The 15,720-nt window shown below is 50.3% G+C and overlaps 1 protein-coding gene across 1 annotated transcript in view; it reads right to left on the bottom strand.

Annotated features, from left to right (window-relative positions):
- The window catches only part of DNAH14 (dynein axonemal heavy chain 14), a 328,550-nt gene that overhangs the window by 35,307 nt on the left and 277,523 nt on the right, over positions 1-15,720 (bottom strand). The window contains exons 75-79 of the mRNA XM_047848102.1: positions 14,259-14,344; positions 11,479-11,635; positions 9,977-10,187; positions 6,170-6,272; positions 4,335-4,562 (exon numbers count right to left, since the gene is read on the bottom strand). Of these exons, the coding sequence (XP_047704058.1) occupies positions 4,335-4,562; positions 6,170-6,272; positions 9,977-10,187; positions 11,479-11,635; positions 14,259-14,344 (785 nt within the window). The remainder of the gene's footprint in view (positions 1-4,334; positions 4,563-6,169; positions 6,273-9,976; positions 10,188-11,478; positions 11,636-14,258; positions 14,345-15,720) is intronic.

The following is a 15,720-nucleotide window of genomic DNA, read 5'->3' as shown; positions in this document are numbered from 1 at the left end:
CATTCCTGCTTTCTCGCTGCTTTTATTTTCTTGGCAGTTTTAAACTGTCTTCCATAACATAAGTGTTCTTCTTACAAATTGCACGTGCCTCCTAGAGAGGGAATGTGGCCCGCTCACGTTTCGGACACAGCCTGAGAAGATTCCTTCCGTATTACTTTGCTACCGTTTATTTACTTTGTTGTTTCTCTCCCTCCTTATTTCTGACAGGTTGGTCCAACGGGTATTTTCCTCTCTCTCCTTTGCTGATTTAGACACAGGCAACCTTTCCGTTCCTTCAAGTCTTATTAACATTTCTTTGTTCAAGTGACAAGAAGGGTTACTTCCCCGCCCCTAGTGGGAACAGCTCCCGCTTCTTCCCCTGCCCGCCCGGCCTCCCCTTCCTGTCCTCGCGGGACCCCGGTGCACACGGGCCCCTTCTCCCCGACCTCTGGGTTCCGCTGAGAGAGGTTAGTGTTTTTGGCCTAAGACGATTAGGGGACTTTTCTTGTAGCACAGGCCTTCCTTTTAAATCATCTGTGTTAGCACTTAGACCACTGGCGCTCAACAGTTCATTACTGTCTATTTCGATTTAACAATGCGGCCAGGCCACAGATTTCCTGCTCCCCGCACTCCCCACTCGGCCACTTCCCTTCATTGTGTCTCCGCCTCGGCCCTGATGCGTCGCACACAGCTGCTACCGAGCTTGCAGGGACGAGAGCCGGAGCCAGGCTGGGCTGTGCAGGACCCTACCCCCCCGCCCCCCGCAGGATTTCCCTTTGTGCAGGACCCCATGCAGGAATCACCCCCACTGCGGGACCCCCCCACAGCCTTCTCCGGGCCGTGCCTGCTCCCCCGCTGCCTTCTGGCCGGACCCCTGACCAGCCTAGCGCCACCAGGGGTCGTCACACAGCTCTTGCCGGCTCTGTGAGCGTTCTCAGTCGGCAGACTCCAATCTGTTGTCGATCTGTTGTCATCAGTCAGGTGGGGGGGGGCGGGGAGTAAAACCACTTTCCTCCTACTTTGTTTTTCTCCATCTTCCCGGCCGGAATCCCTGTCGTTTGAAGGTGAGGTTACTCTTCAGACATCTTAATTGTCCCTCGTGATCTCCATCGTTTTGTCATTTCCTTCTCGTGCTCGGGGTGTTCCTTCTATCTGATCTTTCCAGCCGTTGACTCGACTTTGCACCACCACCACTGTCCCCCCTCACCGACCCCCCGTCTCATTTCGTGTTTAGCTCACAAGTCTCGGTGCGCGGCGTCTGCCGAGGACGGTGTGCGGGGCCTGGGCACCGATGCGCCTCTGACCTGCCCCTGCAAACCGGGGCCAAGCGCCCCGACCCCCGCCCTGTTATTTTGTGATAACGAACAACCTTTGGAGGTTATGCAAATCATAACCAGAGCTGTTAGGACGAAAGTAAAAACTCCAAAACGGGGGAGGAGGCCGAAGGGCAAGCACACATCTGTTCCACGCCACGCGGGGGCAGCATCCGGCGCTCTTTCACGGACGCTCAAGTGCTCCAGGAGCACCCACTTGTGTTCTGACGTGCTATTGGTCAGAGCACCCAGAGTTCTGTCCGAGTCCAGTTTACAGAAAGCCGACGGCCTGCATGTGCTTCCTTCTGAGAAGAACGCGGAGGAATTCTGTCCCTCAGACACACAAACGGTGTCCGGCTCATCAAGAAAATTACAGACCAAAGGCACAGCTTTATTGCCTGTAGGGCATTTATCAGTTTGGGATGCGACTTGGCAATCGTATTTCATGACTCTCTCTCTATTTCCAGAAACTTCTTTCCTATGTTTTTAGAAGTCAGTTTTACCATCTTGCTGCCTCGTCCGTCAAGAAGGTAAAAAGAAACTGACACGGGCTCACTTACAAACACCATGTGTGTGACATACGTGCGTGTGTGTGAAGCGTGTATATCCTTTCGGGCTCTTACAATTTTCTGTTCCATTGCTTGTTCCATTTCCTGTTCTTTCTCTCTCTGGCCACTGGATCGCATTAGGTATGTGATTTTCTCGGACTTGCCCTTGGGGCTCAGGCCCAGGTTTTGGGGGGACTTTCGGGGGCCGTAGCCTGTGTGTGGTGGAGAATGCACTGGTACTTGGCCCCGTGGGCCAGTAGACACGGTCACCTTGAGGGTCCCCCAGGACACCCCAAGCTGCCTGACCACCAGCTGGCTGGCCGGGCGCTCCCCCTAGTGGGGGGAGCGGTGTCCAAACTCAACTTCCCAGGGAACCAGAAGTTCCCACTTCCTTAAGGAGGGGGGCTGTGCATAAATCCAGTTTCCCGCAAAGCTCCCAGAACTTCCAGACCGTCGGCTCGGCACCCGCAGGGTCTTTCCCTCCACTGGCAAGGCTGCTGTCGCACGCGCCGCACAGAGAGGGGGAAGGAGGGAGGGGAGGGACGGTTGTCCTCTTCTGGACAACAGCGCCATGATGTAGCCAGCTGCGTCCGGCTTGAGCAGGCCTCTCTGCAAAATGCCAAGAGAGCATCAGCACCCCGGGCATGCCAGCCTGCGCCAAGTTCACACGCGCTCTGGGGCGACAGAAGACCTGCTGACACCGGGCCACCCACTTCCTACCGTCCGTTCCCCTGCAGGTGGTTTAGGATACATTTTCTAGAAAATCATCTGTAAGAGAGATGAATTATATATACACGCAGAATGAAATCCTGCTGACGGGCTCGGTTATAACCAATTTTCCTGATCAGTCCTATCAATGTGACTCTTTCTTTCTACATCAACGATAACAGGAATTCTTTGAAGAATTTTGATACAGATTACCAGGTTGCCTTCCAGAAAGTTAGTGACAGTTCCTGCCTCTCTGTGCTCTCTCTTTTAGCCACTGTGGTTGCGAAAGGTGGTATCTCACTGCGGCTCTAACGAGCATTTCCCTGACGGCTGTAGGAGTCCGCGTTCTCCAGAGAGCCAGGTGAGGAGCACACATGCAGAGAGACTTGCTGTTAGGACCTGGCTCATGTAATTACGGAGACTGACAAATCTCCAGACCTGTGGCCGCGGACGCAGGAGAGACGACGGTGCACTTCCTGTCTGGAGGCCCCGAAAGAGCCGATGTTTCAGTTCAAGTCCAGAGGCTGGAAAAAGCCAGTGTTCCGGCTCAAAGGCAGACAGGCAGGAGGACTTCCTTTCCGTTCTAGTCAGTCCTTCGGCCGACTGGACGAGGCCCACCCACATCGGGGAGAGGGATCTGCTTTATGGCCTACCGGTTTGAATATGAATCTTACCCAGAAACATCCTCACACACATACTCAAAACAACGTTTGGCCAAATACCTGGGGGTCTTGGGGTCCAGTCAAGTTGATATGTAAAACGAACAGCACGACTACTAACGAAATTGAACAAAGTTCCATCATCTGATTGCCTTTTTGTATTTATACTGTGAACTGCCTCCCCGGGTCCTTCACCCATTGGGGTGTTTTCTTTCTCTTCTTAATTTACAAGGAGTCCTCATACAGTTAGCATAGTAGCATATTAGCCATTGACGTAGTAGGTGCCACAGGTATTTCCCCCAGTGTGTTGTCAGTCAGCCTGCTGACTGAGTGGGGTTTGGACAAAGTGCTTGAGCCCATATCCCTTGACAAAAGCCCAGAGCACAGCCGTTCGGTGTCCTGTCTGGTGAGGGGCAGAGGCACACACTCTGACTTGCAGAGGGCGTGAGCACCGAGAAGCCCAATGAGGACGCAGAAGAGGCGGGAGGGCGCCCGTCCGGGCGGGTCTAGGTGGTGGACGCCCAGAGGCGGCATCACGATTTTGCTCAGGTTTTTGGCCTGTAATCTAACCTGGCGAAAGTTTAAGCAGGCGTCGCCACATGTTTACCTTAGCAATAAAAAAGCACCATGCATTAGGAAGCAGAGAGAAGGTTCTAGACAGAGAATAGTAAAGAAAGACTCCTAAACTGTGCCCCCCCCCAGTGGGTCAGTGCACTCTTGCCTACTTTACACAAATCCAGCAGAAACCGCAAACATTTCGAGCGGTTTCTGTGAGTCACGCAGTGTGCTACGTGACCTATGTTAATTAGCCTGCCTCATTCGGTGCCCTTTCGAGTGGGTGTAACATCTGGCTTGCCTTCCCTCATCCTGCTTTTTCCTTCCTTGGTCCAGGACCAAGACCCTGAGAGTTAATGAGCTCGCCGAACAGAGTAAACACTGGTACATCTATAAGCCGGAGAGCTGTGATCTGTCTCCAGAAAAGCCGGCGGCGGAGGTCCAAGCTTTGAAACATTACCCTTTGTTACTTAGTTACAGAGTTCACGGGAAAAACAGTCAGTGTCCCGTGTACTTTGTATATATTGTTATTCATTTGTTGTTACTGTTTATTTTGAAGGTATGGCACTTACCTCCAAGTCTGAAGAACTAAATTTGTAAGCAATATTCCAGCCCAGTGTTCCATAATTTTTTCTCTCATTGATTAGAGCATTGAAAAAACATAAGCCGAATAAAAGCTTTTTCCACCACGGTCCACAGTCCAGTTTTTCAAATGTCTCTTCTGTCACCACTCCACTGCCACTGTATCCAAACGTCTGCAGTAAGTTACTTTTCAATCCTTGCGGATTTTCCACTGCAATCTTGAGAACAGGTGTGAGAAGGACAGCACGTGAGACACAGGCACCAGGTCTAGAGGGGACAGAGCGGGGCAGGGAACTGGCTAAGAGGGCAAAACAAAAATCCCGGGTTAAGTCTTTTTTCACTTGAAAGTTTCCGTAAGAGGACTGTACCAGGTCTCCTATTGTTCCAATTCAGATTTTAAAACGAAAAGTGTAACACCGTCGGGCGCCTGGGTGGCTCAGTCGGCTGAGCGTCCGACTCTCGATTTCGGCTCAGGTCGTGATCCCGGGGTCGTGGGTTCGGGCTCCCTGTCGGGCTCTGTGCTGACAGCGCGGAACCTGCTTGGGATGTTTCTCTTTCTCTCTCCCTCTCTCTCCAAATAAATAAATAAATAAACTTCAAAAAAAGAAGATAGGACTCAATTTAACAAAAAGAGTGTGGGGGGGGCGCCTGGGTGGCTCAATCGGTTGGGCATCCGACTTCGGCTCAGGTCATGATCTCACAGTCTGTGGGTTCGAGCCCCGCGTTGGGCTCTGTGCTGACAGCTCAGAACCTGGAGCCTGTTTCAGACACGTGTGTTCGTGAACAGCAGGTTTCCGGGTCAAGGCTCAGACCGACCACTCGCAGAGCTGCTCCTGGTGCCAGGCTCTGATGCCCCCCAGGGCCACCCAGTGGGAGTCGGATGTATGCTGAGTGTGCAGCGGGGTCCGTGTCCCGGAAGAGGACCTCGCTGCTTATCTGGACGGCCTGTGTCCGGCACAGCAGCCCCTCCTTCCAGGGATGGAGAAACGCGGGTTTGCTGGGGAGCACAATCAGATCCTCTCCGGGGAGAGAGAAGGAGGGACCGGTCCCGGCCCGGAGCCTAAGACTCTCACACTGCGGCCCGGGGCCTGGAGAGCGCCCCGTGGAGTGGGCATCCCGGACCTCCCCGCATGTTGGCCTTTCGAATCCCCTTCACTGCAGATGGCCAGCAAGTTTGGCCGAGAAAGCCCTGAGGATGCGGAAATGAGGAATTTTCGTTGTGTTCCCTGTCACTACTGATCTCTGGAGACTCCTGCTCGTGTCTCGCACCCGCGTAAGGAAGCGTATGTGAGGGGGAAGGCGGGAGGGAGAGAGGGGGCAGGTGGGGACAGAGGGAGAGAGAAAGTGTGACTCTGGGGAAGAAAGTGGCTAATATCTGAAGTGCAGCCGTGGCTTGCTAATCGCAGCGATGGACCTGCTTGAGGTGAAATGTTCCGCGAGGCCGCCCTTCGGGCCCCTGTCCCCAACACCTGCTCTCTGGCTGCTCTCTGCCAGAGCCTTCCCACAGAATGAGCTGTGGGGGACAGGGCAGCAGAGGCAGGAAAAGCCTGGGCCAAACGGCCAGGCAGAGGACACAGATCCTGTGCTCCGGCTCACAGCTGCCGGAAGTCTAAGCACCCCTGTTTGAGAAAATGTCCCGCGAACTGTGAGTCTCTTGGAAGCAGGGATCCGGCCTGCTGCGTTAGTGTCCCTCCTGGACCACAGTGCAGGGCCGAGTGCAGAGGAGAGACGCAGCACCCTCTTCGAAATCCGAGTTATGAACACAAGACAATGTACATTCAGTGTTCCTCAGTCAATACCAAGCCCCGTCCTGCTTTGTCCGTACCTTTAAGCTCCTCTGAAGAATAGGAATCAGGAAAGAGCTGCCCGAGTCTGAGCTTAACCACAGCCTGAACTCAGGGTCCACTGTCACATCTGGGCTATTAAATCTGCAAAACAGAAGGGTGATAAAAATAGTCCAGCCAAACCAACATGTTTTTAGGAATCCCAGAATCTCTATGTTGGAAGTGACCTAGAGCTCATTTAAATAATCGTGTTTGAGCCCCCCAGCTCTCCCTCTCCTGCGACGCAGGGATTTGCCTAAGACCCAGTAAGGCCCAGCTTTGAAAAGCAGTTTTTCCACCTGTAAGCTCAAGAGTGCTCACTGCAAAAATCCTTGGAAAAAGTACAAATTAAGAACAAAGTGAGTGAAGTGTTTCCCAGGTCAAATCTGGAACAACAACATCGAAATAAGTGACGGTGGTCACAGATTATCCATCGAATAAAACAGGAACATGATTGATACAAAGAAGCCAATGAATAAATGCAGGAGAAGGTAAGCCTCCTCCTTAGAAAAGAACATCACTTAATAAATTTAGAAGGAATTGTGGAATTAGAAAGTCACTGTTTGGCAAATAATAAAGCCATAATTCAGTCAAAAATTCCCAATGGTGGCGCCTGGGTGGCTCAGTCGGTTGAGCGTCCGACTTCGGCTCGGGTCACGATCTCGTGGTTCGGGAGTTCGAGCCCCGCGTCGGGCTCTGTGCCGACAGCTCAGAGCCTGGAGCCCGCTTCAGATTCTGTGTCTCCCTCTCTCTTTGCACCTTCCCAGCTCACATGCTCTCTCTCTCAAAAATAGACGTTAAAAATTAAAAAAAAAAAAAATCCCAACTGTGTGCTCTCGATACGATGCACCAGGGACACAAACGTGCTGTGTGGCTTTTCTGCAATACCACGTAACCACAGTCTGACCGTGAGAAAACAGCAGGCAAACCAAACGGATGGAACCGGCTGGTACTTTTCAGAACCGTCCAAGTTATGAAACACAAAGACTGAGGAACGATCTAGAATAAGGAGGATCTAAGAGCCAAGACAGCTGAATGCAATGAGAAACCCTGAATGAGAACCTGGACCAGAATTTTTTTTCTTTTTTTCTTTCTTTTTTTTTTTGGCAGTAAAAGATGTTATTTGGGGGCCAGCGGGCTAGGTAGGAAGGACTGAGGTGATCAGATCATCGGTGAGCACACTGGCGTGTCTGAGGCACCAAGCGGCATCATGTTCTCAGCTGACTTCCAGTGGTTCAGAAAAGAATTACGTACAAATGTGTGAACAAGCAAAAGACAAGAAATGGCCAATGTTACCAACCGGGAGCCAGAGGGCAGGGGAGGGGAGCGGTCATCCTGTTCGTGCATCTTTTCTGCATGTCTGATTATTTTTGTCAAATGTGCAAAACAAATCCAAACAACAAAAGCAACACAAACAAACAATGAAACAACCCCACAGAACCCAAAAGACAACAACAACAAAAATCCAACACAGAATTAAACAGAAAAACAAAAATAAACTAAAACCCTGGGGCTCTGGCTGGCTCAGCTGGTTCAACCTCTCACTCGGTTTCAGCTCAGGTCACGATCTCACCGTTGGTTGAGTTCGAGCCGCACGTCGGGCTCCGTACCGAGCGCGGAGTTGACCTGGGGTTTGCTCTGCCTCTCTCTCTGCCCCTCCCCTACTTGTGTTTTCTCTCTCTCTCTCTCTCTCTCAGAATACACACCCACCCAGTAAAATCCCACTAACTAGGTATAAGTACGCCTTTCCTTTTCTCTTTCTTTTTTTAAATAAAAACAGTACACTGTAATACGGTTTGTAGCCTGATAGCTTTCCTTAGTAATATGTTGTGAACACATTTCCTTAACTCTTAAATCTAAGAAATTTGCTTCACAGTTTTCTCTCCCATAGTAGGCTGTAGTCTTAAACCCTTAAAGGCTTGATTTGATAAAGAAGTGTGAATTCCTCTTAATTATACTCTGACTACATAGACTGCTTTTTTTTTATGCGCTGTTAACTACTTTTATTAAGCTTCTGAAATTCTGTTCTGAAGAACATTCCTCTAATTTCTCTTTTTCTTTTTTTAAAAGTTTTTTTTTTAAGGTTATTTATTCATTTATTTTTGAGAGAGGGAGAGAGAGAGCAGGGGAAGGGCAGAGAGAGAGAGAGGATCCCAAGCAGGCTCTGCACCGGTGCCGAGTCCGAGGCTGGACTTGAACTCACAAACTGTGCGATCACGACCTGAGACGAAACCGAGACGCTCAACCGACTGAGCCTCGCAGGCGCCCCAACTAGTCTCTTTTTTTTTAAATGATACATTGCTATCTGCCATTCTGTTGTTCTCGAGCCTAGTGCACTTTGGAAGGCTGACCGACGTCGTCTGGTCCCTCCCGTGCACAGTCCCTAGACTGATTCTTGGCAGGTGCCCTGTTGGTAGTGTTCCAATGACTAATGAATGAGGGGAGTAGCGGGAATGATCATGTCACCTTCCAAGGTTTACAAGTACTGAAATTACACCACTGAGCAGTCTTGTCTTCTGGCTCTTTTTTTTTTTTTTTAAATTTTTTTTTTAATGTTTATTTATTTTTGAGACAGAGAGAGACAGAGCATGAACGGGGGAGGGTCAGAGAGAGGGAGACACAGAATCTGAAACAGGCTCCAGGCTCCGAGCTGTCAGCACGGAGCCCGACGCGGGGCTCGAACCCACAGACCGCGAGATCGTGACCTGAGCCGAAGTCGGCTGCTTAACCGACTGGGCCACCCAGGCGCCCGTCTTCTGGCTCTTAAATGGCAAAGTACATACGAGAAGGAGATTATTAAGAACTTTGTAAACTGTTGAAGGCACAGGAGTCAGAACAGAACGGACGATCCTGGCGAAGCTTTTAGAAATTTAATCAAGGCAGGTGCATTTGGCTTCTGGTTCCCTGTGGGTGTGCCCAGCCTTAGAACACGGCGTGAAGGGGAGGGCCTTACACACACGCATGTGCACACACTCACAGGACAGCGCCGACCACCCAGGTGAGGCCGACACACGTGAACCGTTGGAGAGAAAACTATCGATGGCAACCGGTTAAAACTCGACCAGTTTAAGCCCTGCCCACCGCCGCTCCGTGTTAGCATAACTACCTTCCGGCTACTTCCACCGCCAACCAGAAGCCCGAGCCCCGGGCAGCTTCTGCCTGAGTGAGCGTCTCTTTGCAACGGGACGGAGCCAGAGAAAGTCAGAGGAAGCGCTAAGGATAGGCCAGAAAGGAGGGACAGGAGCTGTTTGGAATCGTGTAGAATGTTAAAATCTATGGTTTGGATGCACACGTGTGTGCGGGGGGCATGTTTTCTGCCGCGAGGGAGGGCCGAAGAGGAGAAAGTGGGCAACGGAGTGGAGAGCAACAGTCAGGGAGGCTTTTTTTCCCTGTAAAACCGACGTATTCTTAGTGGAGTTTTAAAGCTCTTGGGGGAAGAAGAACCCAGGTAAGGAAGCTTAATTTTCCCCCGAGTGGCCCGGCACGTTATTTTATTATTGCTTAAATGTGTTCATTTCCACTTTCACCTCATTGTTTTTCTCTGTTTTGTTTTTTTTTTTTTAAAGATTATTTATTTTGAGAGAGGGAGGAGGGAGGGGCAGAGAGAGGGGGAGGCGGAGAGAATCCCAAGCAGGCTCCACCCTGTCGGCACGGAGCCCCACACGGGCCTTGAGCTCGTGAACCACGAGATCATGAACTGAGACGAAATCAAGAGTCGGAGGCTCCACCGATGGGGCCCCCCCAGGCGCCCCTCATCCCACTGTTTTGGTATTTAGCGGACCCCTTACAAATACACGTAAGCCTCTTACGAGTCTATGATGGAGCAGAGCCGTGGCATGAACGACGCGGCGAGATGGCAGTTCTGGAGGAAGACCCACCGTGTGGGGCTGCTCAGGGCCTTCGCAATGACCTCTTCTGCCTTAGCGGCCTGGCCACGGCCCAGGGAAAGCACCGCCACGTGCTGCGCTCTTCCTCTCAACTCTTGCGCAAACTTCAGGAGCGTGTTGGTGAGGTCAGTCCCTGTAACCACGTGGAAACGTGCACCCTGTTGTAAATACGTTTCGTCCTCTCTTAACAAGCGCAACCTAGCGATGATGGGGCTGTGGCAGGAGGCGCAGTCACAGAGCGGAAACTACAGGGTTTGGATCAAACACAGAGTTCAGATCTTGGTTCTGCTGCTAACTGGGTGGCCTGGGTTTTCTAACATACGGGGGTGACAGTGCCTACCGACAGCAGTGACTGCTGGTTATCTGCTCCAGCGTCTAGTTGTCCCCCTCTCCTTAGCAGCTGACCCCAATGTTACCCAAGATGACTGTGTCCCCAGCTGAAATACTTCATTTTTAGCAGCTAAGTATGGGCATCTAAGTTGGTAGCAGTTTGTTGAATTGTCGTGTAATACTTCCTTTCTCCCATTCTATATATCGTTTGGAGTGTGGGCGTGAGGGCTGGAGCCCCGGCAGCCACCCTGGGCTACGTCCTCAGGAAATGCACAGTACCTACTATGAGTGTGTCAGGCACAGAGTGGCTGCTCTACATGAAAGGTTAGAGAGACAAAGCCTCCGCAAGGACACACTTTTCTAATTCTTTTTTGCCTAATAGAATCAAAGTTTGAAAATGGTGAATTCTAAAGACATATTTGATCTGGAGATGATGAAGAATGAAAGGTGAGTTAAAATACTTTGCTTAGGGTCTGTTCGGCAAAGACAAGGGAAAAAGCATTTGGAGCTTTGAGGAATACAAGGGCTGGGTGGACGGGGCCGCTTTCTGATGGTTTGTTTTATATACATATTCATGAGCCAACATATTAAAACAGTTGATAAATACAAGGGCAGTCCCAACTTCCAGATCAATAATATGTGTTTAGGAGATATTTTCTGCACAGAAAACTGGTACCGGTAAGTTTTTCCACGGTTATGTTATGAATCCGGGAAATTGTATTCTTCTTTGTTCTTTTACATTTTTGGAAACATTCAGTCTTCATATAACTTAATCTGTCCCTTTCCCCAATTATGTAAGTAAGAATAGGAAAAGACTTTAAACATAAAAATACCCAACACAGAACCTACTTCTCTATGCCTTTTTTTTTAAAGTTTATTTATTTTGAGAGAGAGAGAGAGAGAGAGAGAGAGAGAGAGACAGAGACAGAGACAGAGAGAATCCCAAGCAGGCTCCACGCTGTCACCACAGGGCCCGACGTGGGGCTTGAACTCACAAACCATGAAATCGTGACCTGAGCCGAAACCCAGAGTCAGACGCCTTGCCGACGGAGCCCCCGGCGCCCCGTTTGGTGAGCGCCGCACGGGCCTCTTACCGTGGGAGTGCAGAAGTATCAGTGGCGTTGTGGCACTGGATCCCTCATAGGACTCTTGCAAACGAATTCCAGTCCTGAGAGCATATTCATCTCCCATTTTTTCAGTTACAAACCTTCTCGCTGAATTCTTTAGCTGCTCCGGCTGAAGAATTTTGATCTGAAAGAGAAAGCACCAAAGGCAGGTTCCCTGTGGCAAAACGGAACCAAACAAGGAGGCGTTCGTCATTCTCGTCCCCGGAGCTCTGCGGTGACCCTCGTTCTGGGAAACTGCAGCGGGCGGGTCTGTGCGGTGGGGAGACCGCGGCCACCGCTCGGGGGCCCTCACGTGGCCCTTCCTCGGGGCCTCTGTCTCTCACACTCTGACAGAGATCTTGCCTCGGACGTGAGATCCAGGTTATGGTCCCCGATTTCTCGTGGGCGCGTCCTCCCCGCTGTCTGCGTCTGGAGCAGGAAGACCCCACCGCGTGTGGATGCAAGTCAGGAGCGCCCTGGCTCCTCTAGTAACGACACGGAGATAAACAGCCCAGCAAGCTGGGTGCGGATCGAGAAAGAACTCTAGCAGGACCGAAAGGTTTTGGAAACCGTGTCCACGTGGTGAGTAGAGGGGCTCAGGGCCCGTCGGAAGAAATCACTGCACCTCTCGGGGGAAACACCTTCGGCATGAAAATCGTTTCAAACGAGCCACTTCTGTGCTCTCTGGGAACTGACCATGGATTCTGTCCTGAGCATTTTCAGCATCAGAGAGTCTGTCAGTTAAGGCAAAGCTGAAACCGTGTGGGTCTGTGAGGGTGCCCTGGGCTGGACCGTGGGAAGTTGCCATTTTTACATGTCGGATCCGTCAAATATCGGCAAAGTCACTGTTTAACATAATACATGCGATCAATACGTCAAATTTGAATCTTTTCTGTTATTTCTTGGAAAAATTAATCTTAATTTTTATTTGACTTAAGTGGAGCATGTATGTGTGTGTCTATATATATATATATATATTTTTTTTTTTCTTTCAAGTCTTTACAAAATTTATTATTTATTTTGAGGGGGCGGAGGGGCAGAGCGAGAGGGAGAGAGAGAATCCCAAGCAGGCTCTGCACTGTCAGCACAGAGCCCAACACGGGGTTCGATCTCACAAACTGAGAGATCGTGACCTGAGCCGAAATCAAGAGTCGGACACTGAACCCACTGAGCCCTTCCCCGGGCGCCCCTGTGTGTGTATATTTTTAAATGAGTATCGGCCACACACACAGCATCTGGGGTCTAAGGGCCAAGCTCGGCCAGTGTGTCCAGTGAGTGGAAGCATTAGAATCAGCTGAGGCCAGCAGACAGTGAGGTGTGGTCCCGACACGTCCCCACTGAGGGTGTCACCGCCGAGGGTCTGTGCTCCCAGATGTGAGTGTACCCCCCGCCCCCCTTACTTTACTGGCCAACAGAGCAGCACTGTAGGTCGGGGGTGTGCTGAACTCTTTTCCAAGCAGCCACGAGCAGTTCTGGCAAGTGTCCTGGCATCCATGTCCCCCCGTCGCCATCCTTCCCGGCCGCTCTCGTGTCTGGCAGGCCGTCGCGATGGGGAGCGGTGCGCTGACCGGACCGGGCCTTGTCCTGACGGGGCTCTGCGGTATCGTCCTTCCCCGGGGGCCCCGCCTTCTTTCTGATCTAGTCTCGCTTCATTTCGCAGGGGGCGTCTCACTTTCTGACTCTTACAGGTCAGACCCCGCTTCAAATATCCTAACCAGTTTCTTTGTCCGTACATGCAACACTTCATCAGACCAGGTCTTCCGACTGTGGGTTTGGGAAACGGGATCAGTACACTCACAAAGTTTGCAGTTCATGAGCGGAGATCATCTGGCGCTTACCGGGCCAAGGAAATGTAGCAGAGGCCTTAACGACCGGTTAATTTCGCCGTGAAGGTCATACATACTGGCTACATAGAACTCGAGTGAGACGAAAAGGCAGAAGTTGAAAAATGAAGGCCCTATTTTCTAGAAGACCACTGTCGTTTCTTGTGGCTCCTTCCATTCTCTGTGCGCGTGCGCACATGGCTTCTTCCACAAGGGGAGTCCTGCCCGCAGACCGGTGCCCAGCATTCGTGTTAATACGGCTTAAATGTATCTTTGTGTTAGTCTGGTTCTCTTTCCTCGAGACTTTGAAGTCTCGTAAGAAAGATCTCCATAGGTTCAGATCCACTGGTCTGGGACAAATTACACTCGAAATGTTGAGACAAGCAAGACAAAGTGAACATGTCTATAAGCCACATGCAGTGTTAGGGGCAATCACCCTCTGGAGTAAATTTTAAAGTGTTACGAGAATAAAATTTAAGGCAGAAATCGAAGGGTTACCGGCTGTCCAGGCTGCCGTTTGCAGAAGTCGGGGAGGGAGTGGGAGAGAGGGGAGGGATTTCTCCATCACTAAACTAGATGGCGGATGAGGAAATGAAAAGAGTTTTTTTGGGTGATAAGGATGAATCCAGGATGATGTACTTGGAAGAAGTAGGCGGGTCCTGAAAGGGGCTGGGGAGAAGGCCTGTTCATCTCTCAAATGTACCCGCTTTCTAAGTCCTCGCCCCCTGGGGGGTGGGGGGGCCGGGGGGGGGGCGGAGCACCACCCGACTGGAGCCTCCGCACAAAAGAAACGGTAAGGAGCTGACCGCTTCCCTCCAACATCAACATTACTTGTAAAATCCACGTATTTTGCTAATAACAATTTAAATTGGAATGGTTTCAATGGTTACTGGTAAAGTGCTCAAAACTCTGAGAACATCACTACTTTCTTGTAGCGCATCTTACCAGAATGAGTCTTTGAAATGGAGTGAGTCTCTCCCAGTGGAAATTCACAGGACTATATATTTCTTCAACTTCATTCAGAAGTTCAGCTAGATAAAATTTAGAGAGAGACACAGAGATGGACAGTCAAATGCCCTGGGTCACTAAAGAGACACCGCGATGAAAATTTTGGCATAAAACTGTCATTTTTTTTTAGACACGGCTGACTTCTTTTAAAGAGAACTTTATTCCTATAAGACCTGAGGGGTCCTCGAGGTCACAGGTGAGGTGGACCTCGGGCCAGGGAGCAGGGCTTGGCCAACACTTCCTAACCTGCTCCGCATGTGAATACATGCTTTCCTGGCGAATACAAACTGATAACTCTAGGGGTTAGACATTTCTATTCATGGGGCGCCTGGGCGGCTCAGTCGGTTAGGCATCCGACTTCAGCTCAGGTCACGATCTCGTGGTTCGTGGGTTCGAGCCCCGCGTCGGGCTCTGCGCTGACAGCTCGGAGCCTGGAGCCCGCTTCGGATTCCGTGTCTCCCTCTCTCTCTGCCCCTCCCGTGCTTACACTCTGTCTCTGTCTCTCTCAAAAATAAATAAACATTAAAAAAAATTTTTTTTTTAATATATACAAAAAAGATTTCTATTCATAATCTACCTGTAACAGATATGGGACATGAGAATTAAATGGAAACGCAACACGATTCCTAAATTTTGAAAAAACTGACTATTATCCATATCTGGTTGTTTCATGCTGCCACCGGGTCCTCTGGGCTCACCCGCCCCCACGAGGTGGGGAGCCTTCTGGTTTCGCTTCCAGCCATCCGCGACGCAGTCGTGGTTCCTACCTACCTCCTATCCCTAGGTATTTCCCTTCCCCAGTGTCTACCTTTAATACAACTTGCATTATAGAAATAGCTTTTTTGAATAGAGTGAAAATAGGTTTGCTGGTCTTAGAAAAAAAGCCTACGATACATGAGAGCCTAGTTACAAATGGATAAGTCGTTTTGTTCCCCCTAAAATAAAAAGATCTTCACTTTACAAAATAATGACCAGGGCGGGAGGGGGGGGCGGGGAGGAGAGCTTCTAAATCAGAACTGGAAATCAGGAAGCTGTGAAAGAAAGAAAGATAGACGTGACTACTGGCCACACAGACACCTCAGCATGGCTGGCACAGACACCATCGATAAATCCAACCGACAGTGACCGCTTTGTAAGAATACTTGAACGAACAAGTTAGCATCCTCAACAAAACAAAGCTGATCATCGATTACACCAGTAGGGTTCTTACAGATGGCCAAAGAAGAATAAGCAATTCAGTAGAAAAATGGGCCGAGTACATTAACAGGTAAATCCAAATGGTCAACAAACACCCGAGAAGGTACTTAAATGTAGTGCTGGCCAGGAAATCCAAGTTAGAGTACCTTAACGTTTTCAGATTGGCAAAAGTTACCAAAAAATCAATAGCCCTCTTGGAAAA

This window comes from Prionailurus viverrinus, unplaced genomic scaffold (assembly GCF_022837055.1).
Source record: "Prionailurus viverrinus isolate Anna unplaced genomic scaffold, UM_Priviv_1.0 scaffold_53, whole genome shotgun sequence".
NCBI classification, from domain to species: domain Eukaryota; kingdom Metazoa; phylum Chordata; class Mammalia; order Carnivora; family Felidae; genus Prionailurus; species Prionailurus viverrinus.
Note: the sequence above shows the minus strand (reverse complement) of the source record. Positions and strands in the feature narration are given on the sequence as shown.